The 12603-nt window shown below is 36.5% G+C and overlaps 2 protein-coding genes across 5 annotated transcripts; both read right to left on the bottom strand.

Moving 5' to 3' along the window:
• Positions 1 to 941: 941 nt before the first annotated feature.
• On the bottom strand, positions 942 to 3820 carry bigmax (helix-loop-helix-leucine zipper transcription factor bigmax). 3 transcript variants are annotated; one of them, XM_018510492.1, is made up of 5 exons: positions 3508 to 3820; positions 1916 to 2068; positions 1475 to 1842; positions 1291 to 1401; positions 942 to 1210 (listed from the first exon to the last, which is right to left on the bottom strand). In XM_018510492.1, the coding sequence occupies exons 1-5, from the start codon at positions 3542 to 3544 to the stop codon at positions 1145 to 1147; spliced, it is 735 nt and encodes a 244-aa protein (XP_018365994.1). In that variant the 5' UTR covers positions 3545 to 3820; the 3' UTR covers positions 942 to 1144. The 3 variants fall into 3 exon arrangements, with proteins under 3 accessions (XP_018365994.1, XP_018365992.1, XP_018365993.1); XM_018510490.1 differs by having other exon boundaries at positions 1475 to 1845; positions 3508 to 3818; XM_018510491.1 differs by having other exon boundaries at positions 1475 to 1845; positions 1916 to 2065; positions 3508 to 3817.
• Positions 3821 to 7539: 3719 nt separating this feature from the next.
• On the bottom strand, positions 7540 to 12530 carry dmpd (F-box protein dampened). Of its 2 annotated transcripts, none has more exons than XM_018510489.1 (6): positions 12064 to 12530; positions 10125 to 10389; positions 9801 to 10049; positions 9293 to 9488; positions 8863 to 9227; positions 7540 to 8693 (listed from the first exon to the last, which is right to left on the bottom strand). In XM_018510489.1, exons 2-6 carry the CDS (start codon positions 10350 to 10352, stop codon positions 8310 to 8312), a joined length of 1422 nt encoding a protein of 473 aa, XP_018365991.1. In that variant the 5' UTR covers positions 10353 to 10389; positions 12064 to 12530; the 3' UTR covers positions 7540 to 8309. The 2 variants fall into 2 exon arrangements, with proteins under 2 accessions (XP_018365991.1, XP_018365990.1); XM_018510488.1 differs by lacking the exon at positions 12064 to 12530 and adding an exon at positions 11072 to 11292.
• Between the last annotated feature and the right edge of the window lie 73 nt (positions 12531 to 12603).

The raw sequence follows: 12603 nt of genomic DNA, 5'->3' as shown, positions 1-12603 counted from the left end.
TTTTTCTCGTTCTCAATTTTTTTCTATTAACGCAAGGGCGCCTTTCCTTAAGAGCTACATTTTCCTTGGTTGCCTGATGGGCCAGTCCACCCATATTCTTATTATTCGCGCTTTTAAAGACTCTTACTGTTCAAGCAAGCTCGAATACGTCAAACACAGCCAATTCAAATAACGCGCCGCAAGCACAACTTTCTTTTATGCTTAACGCGACAGCGCATGATCGAGAGCGCGATCAGATTGGCAGGCGCTTTGGAGCGTCCCTTGTTCGTTTCCTTCCGCTCTTTATTATTATTCCCTTGGTAACGTCAACGTTTTCACACATATGTCAAAAAGGAAACCGAAGACTGATACCTTATCACGCCCTTTCGAACATTTATTGTTCATATCAATTAAAACGATTCAAGGTAAGATCATTAAAGATCCCTTTGCTTCTTGCTGCACAGAATCAATCTGATACGTGTCTCTATCACACGTATCCATTATTCCATGTTTGCCTGACGAACGGTCTCAGGCGGTGGGTCGCTACCACCAATGGGTGTCCGATGATCTGGCTCGGACAGAATTACTTGACGATTCGCTCTGAGTAATCAAATAACTTCTTTCTCATGGGGCCTGATGATCGGCTCAGGCGAACGTCCCATTTACATTCTTTGGAAACTTGATGATCGGCTCAAGTTTCACGATATGCGAAGATTTGGGATTTACACCCCTCCTCATCTGCTTTTCCTATTATTTCTTTGTTTACCGTTGATTCCAGCATAATACATCATTCAAGTTTATCCACAAGGTTCAAGAGTGAATCAAAGTCAGAATCGGACATACCATGCTGAATAATAAATATCATTTTCAAATTTTGTCAAAACCTAAAGTTAGTTGTACAATTATATTTTGTATTTGAGTTGCATTAAAATTTTGAATATTTAAAATTAAGTTTCTGTTTCGTCTTTAGAGCGTGCTTTCGCCAAGCTAACCGTTCATTTCTGTTCTTAAACGAACACTTACCTTTTTGGACCGTGTACTTATTTACACGTACATACTTAACTATAATCTTGAAAGTTTTTCAACAAAATCGACAGGTAAGATTGTTCAAGTAAAGGCTGCTATTGTGCAGACGCGCGGATACCTTTCTCGAAAATGCACTTGATTAGCTGATTTGATTGTCAGCGACTGTGAGTTGTTGTAGTACCGAGAGTACTACTTGGCGTAGAGTCTAAGAAATTAATATTTAAATCAAATTTCATACGATTTAGAAAATAAAATAGAGGACGTATAAAAAATATAGTTGTTTACCTGAGGTTTACATTGTTCCTCCAGCCAACTGAACACGCAGCCAGATAATTCCGTAAAGTTAGCTACAGAGATATTAAACGTTTCGAAAAGGCGATTCATTATTGCCTTGAACTGCAACACAATACAAATCATATAGTAATCATAATTGCGGTTATTTAACAGAAATAAAAAGTATTTCCATTACCACTTGAAACTTCATCTCGTCCGAGATACGCAATTCTGCTTGTCCTGGTTGCGTCTGATGTGCTTTGACAATCTGTTCGTAATTCGCCTGCATAATGCGCAACGCGACGACTTCTTTTCTCAGCGCATTACGTTCATCCTCTTGTTTCTTCTTCTGTTGCAATAGAAATTGTATGTAATCGATAGATTTTTGAAGTACTGTAGCCTTGGAAATCTTATAGCCTGAGGAGTCCGTATGCTGACAAGTTGGAACTAAATCCTGAAGAGAATCATAACCCTTCTTGATAGCATCTCGTCTCTTCTGCTCAGCCTGCGTGTGAGCTTCTCTCCTGCGCTCCTTATAGCTTATTTTGTTATCGCTATCTTCATCTTCTGAACATATCATTCGTCAGTTAGTCAATTATATTACTGAGCGAGTACTTGGTGAAAAACAAGCACTTACCTGTATTATGTGCGGAAGAAGATGGCGTGTGAACCGACCCTGTGCTGCTACAACGGGAGAAGGTATATTTCTCTGTGGGACTAGACGGCTCCAGTTTCATGTCATTGTCTGGTTCTACATTACCGCTGCTAGCACGCATCGTCAAATTAGCTGCTATCAACAAACATACAATACGCACATATACATTTAATTCAAATACATGATTATACAATATAGTTTTAATCAGAGTGTAGTTTTTTGTGTTTTAAAGATAAAAGATGGAAACAATTATGGAATTAAAAAATGTCAGCAGTAACAATTCTATAATTATATTTTAAAAATAAAGATACATCAAGTAAGCCCAAATGGAATCAAATTAATTGAAACACATTTGACTGTACATAAAAAACTAAGTATTTGCAAATATATTGATATATGTTTCTTATCATATGTCTTTTCTACATATTTTTTATTTACATGAAAAAAAATCTATTTTTAAAATTTGGTAAATACTTCAAAAATTTTTTAAAAACTTGTATTATAAATATTTTATTTTTCTGAGGTAACAATACAAGAATGACTACATTATTTACATTTTACTAGTTCTATCTAAACTAAGGATTAGTTTAATCAATGATAAGAATTATCATCACTTAACGGCAGGTGATAGTTATACACCTATAGATAACGATGTAGTGGTTTCACAGCCATCTCTTTATAAATAAATGAAATAATATACGTTACTATATAGATTTAAGCTTTCTTTTCTTGCCTTTCACTTGGCATTTTTCTTTCCAAATCCTTTACATACCTATGTATCTGTTTTATATGCTTACTTATCCGATTTTCCTTTTTTTTATATTTGCATTTTTTACAATGAAAAATTTTTATTTTTGCAATTAAAAAATTATTTTTGGAATACTATTTATTTAGGAATATTATTTATTTATTTACTCTCCTCACCTCAAGTCTTAATGTATTCGTTCGACGCATTTTCAATAAAACAAAAAATCCGACAGAAAAATACGGCTAACGTTCATTTTCCAAATATATATTCGTTTTATTTTGAAATAAAAAAAATATGAACATAATGCAGCTAAAAATTGGTCAAAATAGTGCTTCGAAAATGAATGGCTAAACACGACATGCAAGTGTCAGCACTGTCAGCAGATGTTAGCAGACGCACTGTATACATGTAAACACGAAAGTAATCACGTGGTCGGTTGCGCAGATTCAACTGCGCACGAAGAAATTCCAGAGTGGGGAACGCTTTTCCCCTTCTCTATCATCTAGGAACAATGGCTGCGTTCGGAACTGTTATGCAACGGCATCAAAAGTGAACGTCAGGAATAGTCAGGATGCGTTCAAAGAATATAATGGTTGAACTTGGATGCACCATGATCGGTGAATGGACTCGAATGACTGGTATCTTTTTCTCCACCTGGAGTTGCGCCTTCTACGCTTTTCATCCTCCAGGAACCGAATGCAAGTTGTTCCCGAGTGTAGGAAGTACAGGACGGGGCAGTTAACCAGGAACAAGCGTGCAGAAAATCGCACGATAGGACAACAGAAAGGAAAGCTTTGTTTTCTTTTCTTTTTCTCTATTTACTCACGATTCTCATATCCATCCTTGTGCAACGAATCTGCCATGGTCGGTCTTGCGCGACTCCAACTACCTCTTACTAAAGCAGCAGGAAATCAAAACGCGTACATGAAACGGTTATGATCGGAGAATGATCATAAGATGATCGACTCGAGATTTAAATGTGTAAAGAAGGAAAATTTCGGAAGGTCAAGGCACATTAGATTGCACAAGATTCTTTCTTCGGTCACACTCGATCACGACACCGCGAACGATCTCGTAACGATACTCGTATTCGTCCCGTAATGATACTTTTGCGTGGTTTCTACCATCTTTGACGGAAATGGAAAAACTAGTGAGTAACACTAGTTACTTTCAGCCGCGCTATGTTGCACTTTCTCCGCTCAAGACGGAACGAGCGCGCAGTCAATTGAAAGATAAAAGAGAAAAGTAACATTAAAAGAGGAAAGAAATACAAAATAAACATAATTAAAAGAATACTGATGCATCTGCTCATTTCAGTTTAATCTTTCTCGCCTTTTTCTTTCTCTCTAGAGTTGAAATAGGCTTGTTTTATGTGAAAAACGCTTTGACTGTTTTCATAAAAACTATCCTGTTCAATTCTTCAACATAGATCAACTTTTCTCGGTTTAACTTTCTTTTATCTGTTTTTAATTATTAGACAAGTTAATCTGAGAATAAATTAATCTACAAGTTAATCTATTTTGTAGAAATGAATATTAATAGACTCCATATCTCGTTAGCAGAATTGAAAAAATCTTAGTCCTAACAGTGGTTTGATGAATTACATAAACAAAAAGGAAAAAACTATTTTTCACATTTCGTACTTGAAAACCACGATTATTTCTTAATTTTTTGACTTATTTAGTATATTAATTAATTATATAAAATATATACATGTTAGGTATTACATTTTTATAAAACAATCATATGACTTTGAAATTATTTCATAATGATTAATAAAACACGAGACTGATAATCTAATTATATCATTGAAAGTATTATATAACATAAGACAATATAATACAATTTAATAACATCAATGTAATTAACGATCTGTTATAAAAGATGATTAGTTGAACTGCAAAAAGACGTCTTATCAAAACTTATGACTTGTATTAAAAGAAAAATTAAATTAAAATTAAACAAAAATTTACGAATTTTAGAAGATTACAATATAAATGAACACAGAGTTTACAAGATCCCTTTTTATCACATTACGAATAACAATAATTATATAATAAAATAATGATAAAATAATTAAGTATGAAATATATGAAATTTTAGTTTTTCAAGTAGTGCGCGCGTGATAGATGAAGTTAGAACGTTAGATATGTTAAATTATGTTTATTATAAGGTGTATCTAATATATATATTTACAATCGCTTTAATACACGTAAAACCATTTAAGACAATGTATCTGTTATTCCTCGGCGTTACAGCGCACCTCACTGTAGCGCTGGCAAATTGTGTTCCTATATCATCATTTTTGTCTCCGTGAATTGTACACGATTTCGGTATCATCATGGGTATTTGTCTATTGTGTACCTGAGGCAAGGACTGTTGCTTGCATTAATACGCTTGCAGATAGCAAGGTTTCGGGGTGAAGCAAGTAATTCCAAGATATATATCTATATATATATATATCTCTCCTTCTTTCCTCCCTTTCGTTTCCCTTTCCTCCCGCGCGCACAGCACTTCTCTACCGTCTAGAAAATTATTCTACTCCTAATTCGCATATTCACTGTTATATTCGATCGTACGTCTACCTTAGATCCATAATATGCGTAGTACACGGTTCTACATTTGTATCGTTCGGGGACGGATTATGTCGGAAAGCCGAGAAAGAGAGGAGCGTGAACTGTTCAAAACGACGCCAAGTGAAAGACGTCGTTAAAGGTGTTATATTATATATAATATATTATCGTATATTATATTACATATAATATATATGTATATGTGAGGTATGTTTAGGCTGAATTGCACGAGACGGTCCGAGTCACCCAACTCTGGTTGGCGATTCTCTGTCCCTTCTTTATCCAAGCATTACCATATAAATTAAGTAAAAATACACATGAATTAACCAAAATTAGTACTAAACAATTATACTAGATAATTAGAACTCCATATTGTATGCTAATGTAACCTTCTTAAATTAACTTTTTATTTGTATCGACTATCCGGGTGGATAATTTGCCAGATTGATAATTTCTCTTTGAGTTAAGAGAAGTGCAAATAGAGGATAAGTTGTCGATTTATTTTTATGCTGGATTGCACCGATAGCATATTAATGATTAACTTGCTCGGTCCTTTTTATACGGGATATCACAAAACTATCAGATATCAGATATCACCTGTAAAATAATTTTAAAAAATCTCGATGAATTACAAAGCATGTAAGTTCGCCAGCCAACCAAAATTGACATTGACTTATGCTGATGCAATTCGCCGCTGTAGATGCCGATCCTGGATCTATATGTTCGTTCTTAGGGGCCTGAATGACGAAACAGAGTCTCGATGCGAATTTCTGGATGGTCTCATCCTACGGATGTTCGTGATATACGCCGCTGCTGGTCGCGCGCGACGTTTTGCAAGTGAACATACAAGCGTTTCGAAATTTCCGACACGTACGATTTGGCTATGCCCGCCCCCGCAATGCGCTATTCAACGTAACATTAAGTGAAGTTTTACATACTCGTTCGCAACCAGAAACGCCCCACGTGTATTTTATATTTTTCGGATAAAGGTCACTTTCCCGCGATTAAATCGATAAAGCATCACATCGTAAATTCTCGTCAAAGTTCAAATTTAGTATATTATTCTCATACATATCACACATTCACCTCACACGTATGCGTACCGCAACGTTTTCCCATTATAGTTACATTATATTTATATATATATTTTCATATATATTTCAATTATTTTATCATTAATTAATTAATTGTTTAATTAATTAATTAATCGTTATATCTTATTGTTCCATTAAAGTTTAAACTAAAGTGTTTCTGCGTGTGGTATGCACACCTCTGGCAAGTACCACTCAAATATATGTATATACATATTTATGTATACGTACATACATTCATGTACATATATATAGACATATGTACATACATATTTGTAATATATAAAGTATCATTTACTTATATATTTATCTGTATTTTTCATTTTTTAATAAGTATCATCATGAATAACTCACAATATCTAACTACGCTGCTTTGAGATTAATTGGGTAATCGGTGCAAATAAGACATTAATTGCTCCTACTGTACCAATAATTGTTTATCGCGTAAGGTAAACCATCAGACTTCCGCAGCCGATTGCAAATGTCCTTGATATTTATAATTTATAAATGTGAACGTCCCCCATTTTAAATTTACTCTCATAAATACAAATGCTATTAATTTTATTCATAACAAAACTTCATTTTTCCGCACAATAATATACAAAAATGGCATGATACCCAATATTCTTTTATCTAAATAGAATCATTCCTATAAATAATTATCTAGTTCTATTAATATTGCAATGTGTACGCCATCTCATAATTGTTTTGGTAAAATGACGTATTCATAAAAATAAACTAACACCTTTCCAAGTATCAACATTTTGCTCTTTAGTAGAATTTAAATTCTTCTTCGATATTTTCTTGTTCCGCGTCTTAATATTAGGATGATACTTTTATCATAAAATTGTTTTGATTTTTTCTAGCCACACGAATTCATTCAATTTATGCATGTGAATATAAATGATACAATTAGATGATAAAACATTTACTGCTTGTAAAAAAATATCAATTTTTCTAATTCGAACAAGTATAACGAATCAAAACAAATTGATATAGCTATTAATGTATTTGTAATACCGGACCAGCAATCGAAATCAATTATCCCAGATACTTTAATCCGTGATATTTTTTAACAATATCACGAAATAAAATTTCCTTTAAAAACTCGATCTAAAAATTTTTTATGTATGAGTTACTCGCAAGCTATATTATGGAGAATGCGATTGAAATACTCGAACATATTTTCTAAAAATTACTCGCTTTATACCGATTCAATTAATATAGAATGTGGTTTAAATGCTCGAATTAATTTACAATTTTCTAAAAATTATTTGGTTTCCACCACAAAATTCGATTTATATAAGTTGCTTTATGAAATTTTAATGCCTTCTCTATTCCTATATTGTCTTATTCGATCAAAATATTGAAGACGCGATATCCAATCAACATTCTAGCAAGGATATATTATTTTAAAAATAACACGAGAATCGCATATTTTTGATCGAAGAGCAAAATGGAAGGCGAATGTTTGTCGCCATAATATTATTTAGTACGTTCTTTCGTGCGATATCGCTGTTAAATGCATGACAAACACAAACATGACACATGATTTCAACTTTCTATCGTCTTCAAGTGTATCGCGGCAATGATAATTAAAAAACAAATGAATTTAATAAGAATTCAAGAAAGTTGGACGTTGCTTTACGAGCAAAGCGAATGATCGGTTAGGCTTCTTTAGAATGTTCATTAAAGTGCGTCGTTATTATCAGCGACGATAAACTCGTGAAATAATCGAAAAATCAACTAGCGTTCTTGACAATCGCGGCAATCGATACGGCTAAAATTTTTAAAACGATGTTCGTTGCGCGAGATGCAGGACGTTCGGTAAGGAATTTTGTACTCTTCTAAGATCATATCGGCTTGCTGACATAAAGAAACGCGCGTAAACCATAGAAAGTCCCTATCTTCGGAAATCCATTAAAGATTGGTTGAATATTTGTACCATGATCAGTGTTATCAATTTATATTTTTGAGCGCTTAGCCTGACGAGACTTGGCAGTGCGACGTGATTTTTTCGCGGCATCGCCCGACGTTTCTTCCACGATAGATCTCCGTTTAAAAGATATTGAAGGCACGGGAGCCTTTGGGGGTGCCATGTCCACTGTCGGCGTCGACGGAGATTGCGTAACTACAGATTGCTGTACCACTTCGGTGGGACTATGAGCATCCGCAATGGGAATGAAGTCGTGCCCTTCGCCAAACGCATCCGGCAGCACTCCCTGATTGGCTAAAGCTTGTAAATCTTCTGTAGGGACTGGCATTGACTGACCACAACCTACACACACTGGTATTGCTGGTGACTTGGAGCGCCAATATTGTAGCTCAGTTTTACACTTGTTCAACTCCTAAAATAAAATTTGTAATTTGTATTTATAAAATGAGAATATAAATTTCTAATGAGAATTGAGAATGAAGCAACCAATTACAATTTAAAAGAATAAGCTATAAAGCAAATTTCACATATGACAAATTAAATGTTTACTTTTATTTTAAAAATCCCTTGAATGTATATACCTGTAGAAGTGTGCTGAATTTTCGTGACGTCTCCTCATTCTTCTTGTCATTATCATCCAATCGAGTAGCATATTCTACGATTTGTTTCTGTTGATCCGCAATTTTCGCCTTGCAACTCTTCAAATCCCTACGCATCAATGTTAGCTGACTGTTGTATCGTCTCATGCCCTGTTTAATCTTGCGAATTCGTTTTCGTAAAACCATGTTCGATTGTGGTGGTGATACATTGGATTCCAAAAGAGCGGGATCATCTGAACAATGCGACGAAGAACCTTCTTCTTCACCAGCATTGCCCGTTTTTCCATTTCCAATGGTCAAGGGCGTGGAATCCAGGCACATAAATGGTTTGCTCACGCTACTAGAAGCTGCGACAATAAAATTTACAATAAAATTATATTACAAAGGTATAAGTATTGAATCATCGGCTTACAAGAGAATGTTCCTGCAAGATCCAGAAAATCAGCACCGAAGTAAGGTATTTCTGGTAATGTTGGTTCAATGTGTTCCTTGAAATATTCCATAGCCATGGTGCTCAGATCAAACAATTCGTCTGTGACTTTGTAAGGTCTTTGTAATTTCGGAGTAACTTTTATATAATGGAGAATGCGATAAACTTCATCTAAAATCTGTAAAACAGCAATACTATTTTTATTGCCGTTTCTATGCTTTTATGGGTTTGAATATAATTACGGAAAACTTGGAAAGTAAGAACTAATTGTAAAAGATTATTCTAAGAAGAGCTATTGCTAACAAATTTAGTATACCTATACTTATTTTCTACATGATGGCATATAATGGCAAAAGAATGCATTCGAAAAACTGGAAATATCTAAGAAACATAAAAAAAATATTAAAAAAAAAGTTTAAGTAAATTTAATCTTACTAGTGCCACGTCTAACATATAACATTAGATTTTATTTTACATCTCTCGTTCTTACCTCGCCGGGGAAGAAGCAGCAATGCTTCCGTTCAATGTGCTTGCCGAAACTCATTTGCAGCAGGGTAAGCCGCATATGTAGAGTTTCAATAATATCCGACTCGCATGCTAACGGATGATTTCGACGCGCAGACTCGCGTCTGGGCATTTGCGCTTTGATAGCCTGAAAACGGCTTAACATTTGAGCTTGTAGCTTTTGAAACGTAGAGTTTAGCATTGATCCACAAATGCGGTCCAGTTGATGGCAAACCTATGAATAGAATATTTGCTATAGTAATTCCACTAGGAAAAGTGAATTAAACACTTTGAATTTACTGATACTTACCAAACGCATATGGGCTACCATATTGAAACCTAGGTAGCCAAAGATTTTCTCAAGGACTTCGACAGGTAAATCCAGAAGATTCAAATTGCGCGATTCAATGGTGGCTCCATTATTGGATGTGCCAGCTGTTACAGAAGGTTGCTTTTTTAACGAATTTACTTCTACTTCACCAACTAATCCACTGCCACCACTACTCCCCATGTTACTTGACTGACGTGTCGACACCATTTTTTTTTGTTTTTCAATAAACGAGTTTATCCAAAACCTGAAGTAAAACAAACATGTTTCTTCCACATCAAACAATAATATATACACAATAATAATACATATGAATAATAATATATGAAACACGATTCAAAAATATATAGTCTGTTTTCTGTTCTTGTGCACTAGGCTGTTCTGGAACTGTCTTCTTCGCTTTAAACAAATATCAAATGTATATCTTTCTCACTTTAAGTTCCAAAAGTGTACACTAGTTCAGCCACAGAAAACAGATCTATACATAAGTTCTCTGTCAGAATTAGATAAACAGATATGCTGCGTGTATATAATTTTTCCATATTTTATTCTTAAAAATTTTAAGAGATTACATAACAAATATTTTATAATAAAAAAACATGTTAACATATTTTTTAAGAATAACATTCCTACAATAGCAGAATATATTATAATATAAATATATCCTGATAAACAATGTTTTGACATGAAAAATAATTTTTGTAATTTTTAGAAAAAAGTACCGATTTCAAGCAAATACATATTTTTTATCACTAACATATCATTTGTGTTAGCGTCTCTTTAAGTAAAGAGACTTGATGAAGGAGATTAAAAATGCATTATTATTGCAATTCATGACTTGGAAAATATGGAACACAGGGAGGTTAATCATTCTAGATACACAGTCTCCGTAATGTATTCGTGTCACTAAAGCGTTTTATTTTACCCACAACAAACAATGAAGTTTTGTACGAGCTGTTTCCTTCTCGCAGAACTTGTTTAAATAGCGAATCCCAACTCCAAGTCAACGAACTTTCCTCAGCGAGGTCTATCAAGAGTCCGAAGACGATTACACGAATGTGTTGCAAGCACTCGAAACACAAATCGAACATAATCACCCGACGACGAGACAAGACCGGGCACGGACCGCGCGGAACATCCGATGATATTCCAAATTCGAATTCGCTGATAAAACGACGATTCTTAGATTCTTACGTGAGCGGGACGCGCGCTTCGTCACGAGATTCATTCTGACGAAGCGTTTTCGCATTCGCTGTGAATTATTCGTAGGGCGGTATCTCGAGGAGAAAACGATCGCGCGATCACTACTCGTTGCGAATGTTCCGATTACTTCAACCGGGATCTTTTGGGGTCAATCGACTGTTTCGATCGAGAAACGGGATCGGCAGGAAATTCGGAAGAAGACTCGACGGATATTAGACGGAGAGTTCGAAAGGAGAACAGCACTTTTGCAAATCGTTGCGTAAAGATGCTGGACGAGATGCTGAGCAATGGTTACTTGTGGTCTTCACCGATCAGTGATCACTGCACTCGATCGAGTCCATTTTTTTTATCGCATCGGCATCGCACCGGAGTCGTGGTCGACAGAGTTCGAAATTTTTCCGTCGTCACTTCGAAAAACAAGAAAGACTCACTCGTCAGGGTGACGACTCCGTGCATGTCCTGCGTGGATTCGCGATCGCTAGACGAGGACGTCGAGTCCGACTACCTAAGCCGCGGCCAACTATTAATCTAGGCTGGGATCGGTGCGAAGGCGAGCGTTTAACGGTTGCGAGTTGTGAGTATAACCGCGAGGGGAGGTGCGGGCATAAAAGGAAGGAGGGAAAGAGACCGAGGCGCGCAGCGCGAACAAAAGGTCGGAATCGAGTTAGGTGTCGAGTGTGACGAGGCCGATTTCACCGTGAATGCAGAAGGTACATACTGTCCGCGCGTCTCTCGTGGAAGTGAAGGAGGCTGCCCTTCCGCCACTGTCAACAGTATACCTGGAGCGTGATATCGAGAAGCGCGAGGCTTCACGATCGAGGTGCCTCCCCCGGAACCCGTCGCTCTTGTAAGGGAAACCGAGGAAACGGGCGACGGTGGCGGCGGCGGCGGCGGCGGCAGCGGCGGAGGGGAGGGAGGGGGGAGAGGAAGAGAGATATCCCGCCGCCGAAGACGAGACGCGAACGACGACGCGCGTAGAGAAACAAATGTGGGGAAACAAACCGGGTGACCTGTACGCGCGAGTAATCGATGCACCCGCGATCTTCTCTTTCTCTTCGCTATAAGATCGTAGAGCCGCCTGGCTCTCGTCGAGAACGAGATCGGGAGATAGAGAGAGGGAAAGGGGAGTTTAGGGGGAAGAGCGAGAAGGGGAGAGAAAGAGAGCGAGGCTCGAGGGCTCGAAGGGAGACGACGAGATCCGAGTTAGGCGAGTAGCAACATCACTGTATCCGCGTTGGCGTTTTCAGCGACATTTTGA

The sequence above is a fragment of the Trachymyrmex cornetzi genome, unplaced genomic scaffold (assembly GCF_001594075.2).
Source record: "Trachymyrmex cornetzi isolate Tcor2-1 unplaced genomic scaffold, Tcor1.1 scaffold335, whole genome shotgun sequence".
NCBI lineage: Eukaryota > Metazoa > Arthropoda > Insecta > Hymenoptera > Formicidae > Trachymyrmex > Trachymyrmex cornetzi.
This window is presented reverse-complemented; position numbering and strand designations above follow the sequence as displayed.